The sequence below is a fragment of the Gossypium hirsutum genome, chromosome D03, assembly GCF_007990345.1.
Source record: "Gossypium hirsutum isolate 1008001.06 chromosome D03, Gossypium_hirsutum_v2.1, whole genome shotgun sequence".
Taxonomy (NCBI): domain Eukaryota; kingdom Viridiplantae; phylum Streptophyta; class Magnoliopsida; order Malvales; family Malvaceae; genus Gossypium; species Gossypium hirsutum.
This window is the reverse complement of record NC_053439.1, coordinates 14,004,659-14,020,967: the sequence shown is the minus strand read 5'-3', so window position 1 is coordinate 14,020,967 and position 16,309 is coordinate 14,004,659. Positions and strand designations below refer to the sequence as shown.

Here is a 16,309-nt window from a genome sequence, read left to right as displayed (position 1 = left end):
ATTGAAAGCTAAAACTTGTTGAAGAAGAAACGGAAGAAAATGTTTGCAACTCAGCTTAGTTGGAACTTGTCCTTTTCTTAATCATGTTTTAATGGGTTAAAGATAATATTGAAATTGAGCTTCGACCTAAACCCTTAAAAAAACAAAGTTTTGAAGGAAATAGATGGTACCAAATCCAGGGGGCCTTCTCATTATATACCTACTCAGTGACTCGCAAAATAAATAAAATAATAAATTAGAGGAAGTAAATATTATTTGCTTTCTAGTAATTCAAAAAATATATCAGTATCAAAATTAAATAAAGATTTTTTTAGTTAATTAAACTAAACAAATTCAAAACTGTTGTGGAATTAAAAATTTAAATTACATGTCACATTGTTTTTTTTAATGGAATGTGGGCAATGTTCTGAATATATAAAACCCTAAACCGAAAGATATATACATACTTTCGTACTATCAAAACCATTTCATCTTTAATAATTACACACGGATGTTGTCCAGGACCAACATTATTGATATGATGTCATGTAACTATGTTGTTTGTTTTATTTACAAAACCAATACCATTCATGTCTATATAATTGCCATCCACATCACATACCTCATCAAGTTCAAAAAATCTCAAAAATCAATACTACATGAATAAATTAAATTTATTATAAATTCATTAAATATTTGTCCCAAAACTTATTATCTGTACAAATTAAAATGGAAGAAACTCATCCTGGGTTAGTGACTATTATATGCGCATGACATTCTTCTATAAATAGCCTACTCAACAAGCCAACTTGATTTATCTTCAAAAATAAAACATTTCTTCTATTAATTCGTTATGGGTTTGGAATCAGAGATGAAGCTTCCCGTCATCAATTTTTCTGAGGAAAATCTAAAGCCAGGAACAAGCGGTTGGGCATCGGCATGCAAGGATGTCCGGCGAGCTCTGGAAGAACACGGTTGCTTCGAAGCAAAATTCGATAAATTACCTGGTCAACTTCACGACGCTGTTTTCGCCACAGCTGAAGAGCTGTTCCAGCTCCCAACCGAGGTAAAAATGCGGAACACCAGCGACATGCCTTTCTTCGGTTATTTCGGACAATACAAAACTGTTCCACTCTACGAGTCCTTGGCAATCGACCACCCAACATCTCTTGATGGAACTCAAAGGTTCACCAATCTCATGTGGCCTGCTGGAAACGATCGCTTTCGGTATAAATTTCTTTTGTTTTTTTCAATGAGATTTGCAGTTATATATTTTATGGAATTTCTTCAACTTTGGATTTCATTTCTTGTATGGATATTAGCGAAAGTGCTCAAAGGTACTCAGAGGTTGTGGCAGAACTTCATCGAACCGTGATGAGAATGTTGTTTGAAAGCTATGGTGTTGGAAATTGCTACGATTATTACATCAAAATCACCCGCTACCTTCTACGATACTTGAGATACAGTGAGCCTAAGATGGGGGAGAGTAATGCTGGTTTATTGCCTCATACAGACAAAACTTTCTTGTCTATACTTCATCAAGGTGATATCAGCGGTTTGCAGGTGCAATTGAAAGATGGTCAATGGGTTGCGCCGCCACCATCGCCAACTTCTTTCGTTGTCATGGCTGGGGATGCTTTGATGGTCAGTACTCCAATCTCGTCTTTCAACTCCGTATTATCTTTATATCATCGTTCCACCCCTTGGACTAATTAAAATTTTCAATTAATGAAATAGTTAAAAAGGTTAAAATCCAAAAATAACTTTGGCAGAGGTTTCCATTTACTTGTAGGTCCAATTGTAGGCAAAGTTAAAATTATTTTTTTTTTGTTTTTAAATTTAAGTTCATAACAATGATATTTTCTTACTATATGGCTATCAAATGAGAAATTTTTTTTATTTCAAAATATCATAACAACGAATTTAATAGAAGAATTGTAATGGAGTTAATAATTAGACTTAAATTTTGAAATACGAAAAGTTTCTTGAAAATAAAAATAGATGGACTAAATTTCACGTGTACGAAGAGTAAAAAATGATAAGCTTAATGATGTTGGTTTGATTAGGCATGGAGTAATGACCGAATACCATCTTGTAATCATCAAGTAATCATGAAGGAGAAGGGAATAAGATACTCATTGGGCATGTTTACATTCATGGATGGGATCATACATATACTTGAAGAGGTAGGGGACGAGACTCACCCCATCAAATACAAGTCCTTCCACCACTTTGAACTCCTTCAGTTTATGAATTCCAATTTGAAAACCAACCCTAACATGTGCTTTATCAAAGCCTTTTGTGGTGTTTGAGACCTACACAACAAGGATGCTGGAGGAAGCGTTTCTACACAATCCCATCCCCTATCAATAATCATCTAGCTGTTGTTTTGAATGTTTTAATCTCTTTTATTACCCCCAAAAAGTAAAAAGATTGTACTTCGTTGCCAACTCAATGTTCACTAGTGGCAATTTTTATGTTTTTCATATTTAAACATTAATGTAATATAAAATAATGGCTAAATTAGCTAAAATGCCCCATTTTGAACAAAAGTTAGAGATTTTTAGGTCGATTCTTTTATTATTTAGAGAAATAGGTCGCTAACAAGTTAAAAGCGTGCCTTTTAGGGCGTGCTTCTGAAAAGCACTTTATACAAAAACGTATTTTTCTTTAGCATGTTAATCTTGAATAAATGATTAAACTATTAGTATTTTCACCTATGTGACTTAGGTTCGAATCCTCCTCAATAATTTTTTTTTACAAATTACAGTCAAATAAAGCATCAACATCAAGGAAAACATTGTTACAGTAATAAGATTAAACAAATATGTGCTTAAATACAAATGTTGTTAATGAAATAGAGAAAAGCTTACTTCTTTTTACTCTTAGTTTCACATGTGATGATGACCCTATCTCCATATGTATAAACATAAATTTTTATTTTTCTTGAAAAAAGTAAAGCAATATAGTTTAAATACATTTGTTGATAATGAAAAAGAAATTAAATTAGGCAAAATCTTACTACTTTATACTCCTCGATGAACCTTTCTCCATGTGTATAGTAATACAATTTTATTTGTGATAAAAATTAATTGCTTGCATAGTTCTTCTCATTCTCAACTCATCTCCTAACTCATTACTCAAATCTGTTACACCAAAATTCAATTTCTCTAATCAATTAGTTAAAATTATTCAAACTCTAGGAGCATGTTTGGTTGGGGGAATAGGAATGCATTCCCCCTATTCGGTGGGCCCACCACCAAACCAACGTTTGGTTGGCTGTAATGCCATTACAACCTGATTCCATTCAGACCCTATTACATGAAAAGGCTGTAATAGCCATTCCTTGCCCACATATCCGATTGGCTATTCCATCCGGCTCTCTTTTTCCATTTTCCAATTTTTGCCCTCTTTCATCTTCTCCTTCACTTTCTTGCCATATTTCAGATTTTCTCATTCATCTTCTCCCACAGATCTGTAACTTTCTCTCCTTCTATTCCCATATTTCAAGTAATTTTTTCCTTCTTTGATTTTTCCATTCTTTTTAAGGTTTCTCTTCTGTGTTTTTTGTCGCTTTTATAGCCATGGTTCTGGAGGTAAGCTATTCAATTAGATTCCTCTTTTGATCTCCTTCTTCTAAATCATCAATTATTTTAGTATTTTCTTCTTCTTTTTTCGTTACTCAAAAGGGTTTTGTTGATTTTTCTTTTTTGGTTTTCAATTTTCAAATCGGTCAATTAGGCTACTATGATATGCATTGATAACTCAGAATGGATGCGAAACGACGATTATTCTCTGTCTCGATTTCAAGCCCAAGCTGATGCTGTTAGTCTTATCTGTGGAGCTAAAACCGAAGTAAAATGATTGCCTTTTAATGGAATGTAAAATTATGGGAATTTGATTTCATTTAATGAATTAATGGCAGTCTAATCCGAAGAATACGATGGGGATTTTGACTATGGTGGGAAAATGAGTATGTGTATTGGCTACTCCTACTAGTGTACTTGGAAAAATCTTGTCTTGCATACATGGTACTTATTTTTTTCAGTCATGTTTGGAGACTATTAGAACCTTAGAAGTACGTGTATTGCTTTACCATTGCACTCCTAAAGAGAGAAATTGGGTTCGAACTTAGAACCTTAGAGACAAACCCAAAAGGATTAGTCTTTATGAACTTATAACGGACATGGAGGATACTTTATTTCCTTTTAATAAGAAAAATTGACGTATATGTGGAAGGAAACAGTATTAATAGTTTTACGGCTTGATATTTGGATCATACGAGTACTTTACTTTACTTAACTTTAGCAAATCTGTACCATGACCTATGTAAAGCATGCAGTTCTGTGAGAAATCCATGTTTGATAACCTCTGTGAAAGACGAGCAGCTTTTTATTAGAGTTTAGAAATGGAGAACTTGTCATTGCTGTTGGGTTTCAGGAGTTATATTTAGTGTAGCTTGTCATTTTTATGCAAAAGTAGCATGTAATTTATGAGTAATCTATGATATTTTATTTACATATTTCTGAATTAAAAGTCATCTTCCTTCCACTCTATTAGCTATGTCATCATCGTTACCTTCTTATTCTCCATGTACGTTTCAATGCATACAGGTCTTGAAATGAGGGGTGAGATGAACCTAGTAGCTGGAATTCAGATTGCTTAGTTGGCTCTAAAGCATCGCCAAAACAAAAATCAGGAGCAAAGGATTATAGTTTTTGCTTGAAGGTATGTTATATTGGCCGTTGATTTACTAGAAGGTATGCAACCATCAAGTACTTTTGAAAGATTAAGATGCAGTTTACTGGAGAAATTCAATGCATTTACTTTTATTGATCTGTTTATGCTTTTTTTGTTGAAAAACCAATGATGATGAGTAATGGATGTTTGGTTCTGGAACATCTTGTTTGAAGAAATTGTAATGATAGTTGAAGAGGATGTGAGAGGAGACATTGATGTGATGATTTTGCAATTATATATTTGTCATTGAACCATATTTGACTATGATCTTAAGTTTTGGTGCTAAATCGCCGTTGGTACAACAGTTTAATAGATTTCTACTTCAAATTAGACCGTGTTCCTAGTTTGGATTGTGTGTCACTTTTAGAAGGAAATCTGATTAAAAGCATAGAACATATGTGCAGACCTTGAGAGAAAATTGCAAAACTTTACTACTGTATACTCCCTTGGCCTCAAAGCAGATGGTTAAAATGCTTAAAACCCCTACAGTTTAATCCTTGAAATTGTTGAGTTTACGGTTTTCCTTTGAAATGATTGGAAAGTGCTTGATGTGGTGCAGGGACTCGTAGCTTCAGCAATGGTGTTTGCTATACAAATATATGTTGTTAATAGAGGAGGCCCTTTGTCTGTCTCAATGTATTTGCCTCTGCAAACCTTACTTGCGGCTTTAATAGCTGTTGTTACATTGGGTGAAGAATTCTACTTGGGAGGGTAAGCCTTAACTTTTAACCCATACATTGTTGCCTACAATCATACTTTGCAGGGTTGGAGTGACATTGAATATAGCTTGCAAAATATGTGAAACTTGCAGGGTAGTAGGAGCAGAATTGATAATAGCTGGATTGTATCTGGTTATCCTAGGAAAAAGTGAAGAGAGCAAGTATCTGTCTGAAAATGAACCAATTTATTCAGTGTCTGAAAATAATGACATGGAATCCACCTTCATTCGGCCATTGCTGGAAAATAAATTGCAGAGCTGAGGCAAATGGATGAATTTTCATATCAGCTCCATGGCAAAGTCAGTAATCCAATCCACACTAATGCCATTTGAAGCAGCTTGCTGCTATTGAAATTGAAGGACAACAAACGTGAATGATGGAGTTTCCAACAATTGAAATGGGAAAAAGAAAAGTTGAATTGTTTTGATCAACATGCATCATGGATGACATATGAAATCATTTTTTATTATTAATTCTGAATGGAACACAGAGGGTGCCTTCTTTGAGCTCTAACAGCCATGCTTATGTATTTATTTATGTTTATTTGACCCTGTTGGTTTGGATCATCATTTTGTGAAGAAATTCAATGGTAATGTTGTAACTTTTTGATGTTGTAAAATTTTATAACATATGGATTATGACATATAAATTAATGAAATCATGCAACCTTTTGTTAATATATGAATATTATATTTATGCAAAATATAATTCTCAAGTTATTTATTACTTTTAATTTTTTTTTGTAGAATAATTAAATTATTTCATCCACTAATGATATTTTAGCACATTAAATATGTATTGCGATTTAAAAATAATAAATGAGATTATATATTATTTTTATACTATTATATATTATGATTTTAGTAAATTCATATAAGAATAATTATTTTAAGAATTTTATTAAATTATATATTTTTTATTAAATTATATTTAATAATAATTATGTTAAAATATGATTAAATTATTTATTATTTATATTAATAATTTTATTAAAATTTAATACCAATAATAATAATCGTCTACCTAAAAAAATTCTACTAAGGGTATTCTAGTCATTTTAGTTTTTTTCCTTATACTATTACAACATCATTTCATTCCACCAATCACAATAATACTATTACAGTTCTATTCCATTCCATTCAACCAAACAATTGAATTATTTTATTATAGTTCTGTTTAATTACAGCTCTATTCTATTACAGCGAATCAAACGTGCCCTAGGTGTTATGCCCACACCCAAATAAGCGTAGCCCACAACAATGGGCCCACTGCAATCAAATGGCATTGCCAGTAGTGTACTTGCATGCCATAAGAAAAAGGGTCTCTTTCCTCCCTTACTGACTAATTAATTTTTAAATTTTAAAAATACTTCTATAACGATTTTTATCATTTTTATTTTTAAAATAAATTAATTGTTGACATACATTCACTAGACAATTCACATGTATGTGAGATTAGTAAAGTTAATAGATGTTATGTTTTTTCATATTAGTTTGTAAATAATGCACATTTAAGAACTAAGAAAAGACAAAAAATTAAAATAATATTTTCATTATACCTTATTAAAACAATAAGGATGAGCCAATTGATTTGATTTAGCTTCTTTGGTTCCAAAATGGAAGAAAAATGCGTGCACATTAAATCCTTTGACCAAAAATCCCTAATGCCGTACCTTTTGGGTGACATAAAATATTTATCTTTCATTTGTTGTAAAAGAGTAGTAACTTTTATTACATCATTTCCTTATTTTCAAATTCATACATTAGATTTTCAACTTTATAAAGCTTAAAGCAACCCATTAATAAACTTCTTATATACAAAAAGGATAAAAGTGCCATTGATATTGCTCAATTTAAATTTTAAATGAATTATTTTAAGGATATTTGGCATTGGCAAAAGTTTTAATTTGAGGGACAAGGGCTCTTTTCTTCTTTTTTCTTTTTAATTTTTAATTTTTTTTCCATATATGTTCATTTTGTTATTAATGTAATAATACGAGGAAATTTTTTATTTATTACATATGTATTATAATATTAAGACATAAAATAAAAAATAGTAAAAATAAATTTAAAATTAGAATTAGAAAGATTGAATAATAATTCTTGTAAGGAAATAAGACCGCTTCAAAATAAGCGAAAAAATTTCCTTTCGTTTGCTAAAATAAGTAATGGGAGTGGCTAAATATTACAATTTGAATTGGTTTATTGCTAACACATATATTTAAAAATGTGTAAAAAATAATACTCCTATCAAACATAATATTTATTTATTACGTTTTAGTCTTTATATAGAGGTAGGATCTAGTTGCACCTGTATAAAACTAAAGTGGTTTTACACCTTTCTATAACATCTTATACGATAAGTATTTTTACACTCCAATCGTTGAATTTATCAGAATATTTGTATTTGTTAAGCATGTCAAGTTTGACGTAAATTAAAATTTTCTAACTATTTGCTTTATATAAATAAAAAAAATTCAACCGTTAAATATAAATTGATGCGGACAATATTTTTATATCGATATGATAAAGATATCAGATTAATTTAAAAATTTACATGCATGACAAGTACAATTATCTTGATAAATTCAATGATTGAATTGTTAAAATGTTAATCATATAAAAACTTACGGAAGAATGGTATAGACTTTGATATATTTGTGTACATATGTCAAATTAACGTTATTTTTCATGTCATGTCTTGTTTGAACATTTTATTATTATGATTCAACTTAGAGAATAATGTATTAGTCAATAACATGTTTTAATTTTCAACATATTCTTACATAATTTATCATATTGGTTTAATTTTAAAAAAGATTTGGGAGTTTGTGTTAAATATCATAATTTTATAATTTTTTCATGTTTGAGTTCAATTTATTATAATAATTCGATTTAACTCTAAACTCAATTATTGATTATATATGAATATAAAAAATAAATAATTATATTATGATGGATAAAAATTTACAAACACAAAAATTAAATCATAAATGTGAATCAACTCGAAAGATATGGAAGTTTGTCAACAAATTATATGAGATAAATATCAAAACTATACATGAACTTTGATTCAACAAATAACATTATTGAATTAGCACCATTTTAGATTGATTTATTATATACACAAACAATTATATAAATCCAATATGAAAATAAATCAAAATTTTATGTAAATATGAATTAAAATTGAATGCACTAAATTAAAATTCATGTACAAATTTAATATCCATCTCCAAATTATATTTATAATTTAATATTCGAAAAGAAAAGAAAAACGAATAGCGGGGGATAGTAAGTTAAAAATATCAAGATAATGACAAAAAAGAAAAGAAAAGGCATTTACTCAACGATCCACACCCTAACGTTAACAAAGGAATTTCGAAAGGTACCCTCTCATTCAATAATGTAAGATAATTCATTGAAATATTTACGATGCTAAATCCTATTCATCCAATTTTTGGTGGAAAATGCCAAGTATTTAATTTTTGCGTGGGACCAGCCCAGCAAATGTAGAATAATGTAGCCGTTGCACTCCCCCCTTCGAATTTCGCTTACGTGGCATCTCTTAACTTAAAGCTATCAACAAGGAAAAATCTTATATTATTGTTTAATGATACACACAATTCGACCGTTACCTTCTATTTCTTAATTCCCAAACCAAAAACACCACATTTTCTCTCATTCGTCTCTTCCATCTTCACAAGAAAAACACCAACAGCAAAATCTCACTGATAGAAATGGCAGTGGAATACGCCTTCGCCGACGAGGAAATGGTGATCGATGAGGGTCTCGGATACCCCAGAGCCTATGCCAAAATATGCCGGGACCGTAGTCTTGGTCCCTACCCCCATGGCCCTCCTTTCACCTTCATTCCTTACGTTTTGCACCAAAACGAGGTCATTTTGTTTACCACTTTTTTTTTCTTTTAAGAAGAAATGGGTTTTTGGCGTTTTGGGTGATTTTGTTCTTCTTTTCCTTTTTGATGAAATGAGAACCGAGGCAATGGAGATTAACTACTAGTTTTTTTTTGTATTTTGCAGAATCTGAGAGCAAAGGAACTGGATGAACTGTTCCCACTTATTGATCCAAAGGCAAGACCATCAGCCAAGCCAAAAATCTTCATTAATCTCTTGTGGAAGCAGCTTAGTCATTTAGGGTAATTAACTTGAACTGAAAAACTTACGAATATATATATTTGTTTTGTTTTTCTGATATCTATGGGTTTGTTTTAAATCAGGAACGCGGGGTTTGATCCGGAAGTAATCCGAGTGGATCCGTACGGAAATGTCCTGTATTACCATGCTGATTCAGCTTCGCCTCTTTCATGGGACATTGATCACTGGTTTCCTTGTTCAAGTACATCAACACCAACCTATCTATTGTTTGTTTGTTTTTATCTTGGGATATGTTTTAACCATGGTGCTGATTTGAAATCTTTAGGGGGTGGATTGACGGTTGCAAGTAATCTGCGGATACTACAATGGCAAGTGTGCAAGAAAAAGTATAACAAGCTGGAATTTCAAGTTCCTTGGTGGGATTTCCAGTTGGGGATTTCTGTGAACCAGTTCTTATCAATTTTCGCTTCTCGAAACTCCGATTTCAGGCACAGGGCATTTTCCTTCTTGTTTGCAGAAGGTGAAAATGAGGAAATAAATGCTTCTCAAACAGTGGATTCACATTCTTTCCCACAGCATTTTATCAAGTCAAAAGATGAATTCGGGCTTGCCCCAGCTGCTGTTGTTGTAACTCGGAAGGAACTATATGATTCTTCATCAGCTTTAAAATCACTGGATTACAACAGGCAGATAAGGCCAGAGTCTCCTATTATAGGTCGGTTTATGTTATTCGGATTTGAATACGATCCCGATTTCCAAAAAAGTGTTCTTCAATCACTTGTCTCATACTTATGTCTTGGTTTTTGAAACTTTTCAGCTGCTAGGAAAATGAAAGGTAGCATTTTGAAGGAAAATGAAAACCCAGATTTTGTTACAAACCCATACCAGGCCATTGTAATGGCCAGAGATTCACTGAAACAAAGGGAAGAAACAAACAAAATGCAAGCCGAAATCCAGAAGTTAGATGCTGAAGTGAGTGAAATGAGGAAGAAAAACGATGAAGAAAAGTTTGCCATTCAAGACTTGGAAGCCGAGCTGATAAAGCGGCGCAGAAGGGCCGAAAAGTGCAGGCGGCTGGCCGAGGCTCAATCTTCATACCGGACTATGCTGGAAAAGATGATTCGGGATGCCATGCACCAGTAAGTTTGTCAAAAACATGCTGTTAATCTAACAATGTTTCAGTCTTGTATAAATAGATTTCAAGAGTTATTGTTTTGATTGTTGTAGGAGTGTTGTTTACAAGGAACAGGTGAGACTGAACCAGGCTGCTGCGAATGCTCTCACCGCAAGACTCGAAGCGCAAAAGGCGATATGCGATGCCTCGGAGAAGGAACTTCACAAGAAATTTAAACAACGAGATGAGCTCGAGAAGCAGATAAGGCCGGAACTGGAACATGCAAGGAAGCGATCTCGAACCGATACTTTCTTCCAAGGACAAGATAGCAAAACTGTTCTTTATCTACCAGGAATCAGGCCAATGACACCTTCACACAAGGAGCTAAGGGTGTTTCTGGAGGAAGAGCATAAGGCATCTGTAGCTGGTTTATCTTCAAATGAAGATCAAAAGCATGAAGAAATTGAGGAGGAACTCGCAATTACAGCAAGAAATGCCCTCAAACATAAGCGAGAGGAGCATAAGGCATCTGTAGCTGGTTTATCTTCAAATGAAGATCAAAAGCATGAAGAAATTGAGGAGGAACTCGCGATTACAGCAAGAAATGCCCTCAAACATAAGCGAGAGGAGCATGATAAAGCCATAGCTGCTTTAGAAGATGAAAGACCAATTGAGCAGAAGTTTGAAAGACTTGAAATAAAAGAGGAGAGACAAGGAATTCGATACCCCGTCATCAAAGGAGAGGAAGACGAAGAAAGTCGGAGGCAGCGCGGAAAAGGGAATGTAGATAGGTGGCTCCAAATGCTGTTAGAGAACAGTCAAGAAGAATTGGAGCCTCAAAATGACAATGTAGATGCAGAGGAAGTGAGTGGAACTGATGACATCATAAAAAAGCTAGACCTCAAGTATCCCCTGAAAGAGAAGAAAGAAGATAATAATGTTAATGTAGAAGGCAACAAAACACCAAGGAGAAATAGCAATGCTAGTGAAGTCATCGGAAGCCGAAAAGAAAGAGTTCTTAAGAGGTCGGAGAGCGCCAGGGCCTTTCGACGAATCCCATCTTCACCATCTTTGATCTTGGGAGGTATGAAGAAAGGAGTGGAATGCATAAGGAAGAAGCCAATAGTAGCTAGTGACGATGAACAAGATTATTATGCTGTGGGAAACAACTTCATCAAATCTTCCTTCAAAACAATAAAGAAGGCAGTGAAAATATGAGCCAGTGATGCCTATCTCTTGAGTTTATTTATCTTCATTCTTTCTACATCGAGGTGATGTATATTTATATATTGATTTGCTAAAAGTATGTATCAAGTTGAATAATTGAGTGAATGTATGTATTTTCAATTTTGATTATTTTATAACAGCTTGTTGTTTTGTTTATAGATCTGTATACTTTTTATCAGTGGGTTTTTAAAAAAAATGATTTGGGGGCATAATGAAATGTATGCTTCATCACAAGCAGGAGCACAGAAGCTGCTTAGAGTTTAACAAATCTTCACGAATATATTTAATATTTAATTTAAAGAGACAAGTCCGTAAGTAGATGATTCATCCATAATGAGTATCTACAATGGAGTTTAGCTTTGTTAGACGGTAAAACCCTATATGCAGCCCCGAGGGTGCTTCTTCAACATTCAAACAAAAGAAGCCTAAATTCATGAGCAAAATAGATGTATTTCATTATGATATCGTTGCGAAATTCACTTTTATAAACCATTTTCTTTTCCCCATTTTAACTTTACAGCAGAAACACCTTACCATAACTACAACCTAGGCACAAACCCCCTACTTGATACAAGTATGAATTGCACTATATCTATCACAAGCCTATAAGCGTTGCGAGCCGAGGTCAAGGAGCTGTCTCAAGCAGAGAAAGGGAACTCAAAAGCTAAAAACCTGTCCAGCCTTGAAAACCCGCAGATTCGAAAGGAGCCTCTCCACCTTTGAAAGATGGGAATCAACCCATATCCGCCTAAAGTTTATAATTCAGGGAAAGGGAGTCTGCCGGGCATCTGGGAGCACCATGCCAATAACCCCAATGCTGTTTCCCTCATTTAAAAGTACATCCCAATGCAAACAGAAAGGAAGCTTTTTCAGTTTTCGCTCTTCATGCCAATGGAGCATCGAGATGATTCACAGCATTCCTCCAAGCTTCCTAGTCTTTCTGTGATTTACATGTAAAATGTTTTAATTTTAACTGGCTGATCCATGATGCATAGCTCAATAATACATTTAAGCTGCCTTTTACATATCTACATTCTATATGGGAGTTAATAACTTCTCAATTTCTTTCAGAAGTCGTATTTGTCAAAGCTTTCCTTAATATTTCCACATCACCACAAGAACAGATGCCATCCTTGAAATGGTGGAATTCTTCAGTATCCCTAACAGAAATCTCCCGTCGTACAATCTTAGAGATGAATTTAATGGTACTGTGACAGCTTTGGCACATATAGAGATTCTTGGTTACCCAAATAGGCGTTCCAGGAACAGTATTAATGAGACCAAATGCAACAGCTAGTCTCTCACTGTGCCCACAGAAGATCTCAGCTTTTGAAATTTCAACTCCATCCATGGAATCACATTTTGGACCACCCAAGCCAGCTACTCTCATTTTCTCATAAATTCCTTCTAAAAGTGCATTTATTTCATTGATTTGAGGATGAAAATCATCACCGCTGAGGAAAGCATGAATTTTTCCCTTAACTTCCACCCAACTGCATCCAGGATCAATGACAAGTCCATTATCTTTCATCATCTTTCGAACTTTTGCAACTTCATCCCATTTACCACTGTTCGCATAGAGATTACATAACAAAACATAATACCCAACACTTCTTCTATCACTTTCAAAAATACGTTGAGCTGCAAATTCACCAAGCTCAACCTGCCGGTGAATTCTACATGCATTTAACAAGGCTCCCCAAATAGCCGCATCAGGCTTTATAGGCATTTCCTGTATAAACTCATAAGCCTCCTCCAACTGCCCAGCACAGCCAAGCAAATCCACGACACATGCATAATGCTTCAAATTTGGGGTGACACCATATTTCAGTTCCATGCTATTAAAATACTTCAAACCTTCGGTTACCATTTCCGATTTACTGCAAGCACATAAGAGTGGAATAAATGTAATCTCATCTGGACTGACATTAGATTTGATCATTCTATTGAAGAACTCCACAGCCAGTTTCCCTTGTCCCCGCTGTGCATATCCTGTCAGCAGAATATTCCATGCCGAAACATCTTTTTTCTGTGAGTTAAATTGGTTCCAAGCAGGTCCCATCCTTCCACACCTTACATACATGTCCAGAAGTGCATTGGGTAGGAAACCATCAAGCGCCATGCCAGTCCTCAATGCATATGCATGAATCTCTTTTCCACACATCAATCCTCCTATCCTAGCACATGCAGATAGAACAGATACCAAAGTCACAGAATTAGGTTTTAAACTCACTTTCATTTGCCGAAAGAAAATCAGTGCTTCAAAGCACCGATTGTTGAGCCGGAGTCCCAAAATGATAGCGGTCCAAGAAATGACATCCTTGTCAGGAATGCTGTGGAACACTTCTAGAGCCTTATCAACACATTTACACTTGGAATACATATCGACTAATGTATTAGCAACAATAATATAAGATATGAAGCCTGTCCTTTTAGCAAGTTCATGAAGCTTTATCCCCATATCTAGCTTTCCTAAATAAGCACAAGCTGAAAGAACACTGGCTAAAGTGATCTCATCAGGCACGAAACCATGCAGTTCCATCATTCTGTAAGTATCCAAAGCTTTATCAGGCAGTACGTTGTTCTCATAACCCGAGATCATTGCTGTCCAAGAAACTACATCCCTCCATTCCATCCTATCAAAAACCTTCTCTGCTGTTTCCCAACATCCTAGACTAAAGTACATTTGAATCAAAGAATTACAAACTGAAACATCAGCCGACATCCCTGTTACAATCACATATCCGTGAATTTCTCTGCCTAATATCTCATTTCCAAGGCTCTCACATGCAGAGATCACACTCGTCATAGTCATCAAATCTGGATCAAACCAGTGCTCACGCATCTTAAAAAACAACCTTATCCCTTCCAAATACTCTCCATTCTCAAAATACCCTGAAATGATTGCATTCCAAGATATCCTATCTCTCCTAGCCATTTTATCAAACAATAACCTCGCTTTTGGTAAATCCCCACACTTTACGTACATAGTTATCAAAGCATTAATCACGTCAACATCTGCCTCAAACCCGAACCTAATAACATGAACATGAACTTCTTTACCTCTTTCCAAATTTGGAACAGCACCACAAGTTCTCAAAACGCAGGGGAAAGTATAAACATCAGGCTTAAACCCGACCCACAACATCCTATGATACAAACACAAAGCTTCATCGAAAAAACCTTTTTTTGCGTACCCACTAATCAAAACATTCCAAGAAAAAACATCTCTTTCTACCATTTTACCGAAAACATACCAAGCATCACCCAATTTCCCAAACCTCACAAACATACTCAAAAAAGCATTTCCAAGCCTAAGACTCAAAGAATTACTCGAATTCGATACATAACAGTAAACTTTAGAACCTTCTTCAAAAGCTCTCTTCCACTCACAGAGTCTGACCATACCAATAGCCGTGTCTTCATCTAATGGAATCTGCAATTCTTGCATTGAGTCAAGGTAGTTTAGAGCTTCTTGGAGTTTCCCATTGATACAAAGAAGGTGGAGATGGGAGTTGGGGTCGCTGCTGTTCAAGGAATTGGTGTTAAGGAATGAGAGCTGCTGTTGGGGTTGCGTTGAGGAGATTTGATGGGTTTTCCGTTGGTTCGAGAAATATAGGAATTTGTGTTTTCGGAGTTTTCTGTGGATAGGACTTGGGAGGTCGGATTTGATAAGGCTTCGAGGAGTTTTTGCAGAGAAAGCCATTTTTGAAACTACAAAGCATTGCTGGTTTTGGCAGGGGTTTTCTGAAGGGTTTAAATCGTCCTGGATAGAAGATAAAAGCCAAACGCTGTCGTTTGAGGTTGTGGGGAATTTTTGAAATGGATATAGTACAGTTAACTTCACTAAACTATTAGTAAGTGTACATTTTAATTACTTAACTTCAAAAACTTACAAAATTGTCACGGAAATATTTAAAAGTTTTCATTTAAGTCACTTAACTATTTGAATGTTTGTATTTAAATCAACTAGCTGTTAAGTTTTTTCTGAAGTCTAGCTAATGAGCTCCAATCAATGATTCGATGATCGGTACAATGAATCAATGCCCATCGACAAGTAGAAAAATATATCTTAGATCCAAGTCGATTTTACAATCAATGTTGGAGATCAAAAAAGAAAGCTACTTGGGTTTTTATTTGCAAATTTGTGACATTCAAAGTTACTTCATGAAAAAAAATGCTTAAAGGGAGTAAAAATCCCTCAAACTTTTTCAAAAAAAGCAATTAAGCTCTTTTTTTTTCCACTCAATTGAACACTTGAACTTTTAAAATGCATAAAAAAAGCCCTCAAACTTCTTCAAAAAAAAGCAATTAAGCCCTTACTTTTTTTTCACTTAATTGGGTACTTGAACTCTCAGAATTCATCAAAAAAACACTCAAGTTTTTTCAAAAAAACAATTAAGCCCATGTTAT

General features: G+C 34.2%; 3 protein-coding genes and 1 long non-coding RNA gene across 7 annotated transcripts; 3 read left to right on the top strand and 1 right to left on the bottom strand.

Annotated features, from left to right (window-relative positions):
• The first annotated feature begins 757 nt into the window (after positions 1-757).
• Positions 758-2,496, top strand: LOC107949568 (probable 2-oxoglutarate-dependent dioxygenase AOP1). Its single transcript, XM_016884266.2, has 3 exons — positions 758-1,206; positions 1,302-1,623; positions 2,046-2,496. Exons 1-3 carry the CDS (start codon positions 833-835, stop codon positions 2,289-2,291), a joined length of 942 nt encoding a protein of 313 aa, XP_016739755.1. The 5' UTR covers positions 758-832; the 3' UTR covers positions 2,292-2,496.
• Positions 2,497-3,296: 800 nt separating this feature from the next.
• On the top strand, positions 3,297-5,672 carry LOC107949567 (uncharacterized). 2 transcript variants are annotated; one of them, XR_001697791.2, is made up of 4 exons: positions 3,297-3,575; positions 4,593-4,739; positions 5,279-5,430; positions 5,531-5,672. It is a non-coding gene; the product is annotated as an uncharacterized lncRNA (long non-coding RNA). The 2 variants fall into 2 exon arrangements; XR_001697790.2 differs by having other exon boundaries at positions 3,304-3,575; positions 4,593-4,707.
• A 3,219-nt stretch (positions 5,673-8,891) lies between these two features.
• On the top strand, positions 8,892-12,025 carry LOC107949566 (synaptonemal complex protein 1). 3 transcript variants are annotated; one of them, XM_041089811.1, is made up of 7 exons: positions 9,058-9,336; positions 9,481-9,596; positions 9,678-9,796; positions 9,881-10,270; positions 10,373-10,694; positions 10,783-11,083; positions 11,195-12,025. In XM_041089811.1, the coding sequence occupies exons 1-7, from the start codon at positions 9,178-9,180 to the stop codon at positions 11,885-11,887; spliced, it is 2,100 nt and encodes a 699-aa protein (XP_040945745.1). In that variant the 5' UTR covers positions 9,058-9,177; the 3' UTR covers positions 11,888-12,025. The 3 variants fall into 3 exon arrangements, with proteins under 3 accessions (XP_016739752.2, XP_040945745.1, XP_040945744.1); XM_041089810.1 differs by having other exon boundaries at positions 10,783-11,174; positions 11,286-12,025; XM_016884263.2 differs by having other exon boundaries at positions 8,892-9,336; positions 10,783-12,025.
• Positions 12,026-12,330: 305 nt separating this feature from the next.
• On the bottom strand, positions 12,331-15,647 carry LOC107949565 (pentatricopeptide repeat-containing protein At1g15510, chloroplastic). The gene has a single exon (XM_016884262.2). It carries the CDS (start codon positions 15,600-15,602, stop codon positions 12,954-12,956), a length of 2,649 nt encoding a protein of 882 aa, XP_016739751.2. The 5' UTR covers positions 15,603-15,647; the 3' UTR covers positions 12,331-12,953.
• Between the last annotated feature and the right edge of the window lie 662 nt (positions 15,648-16,309).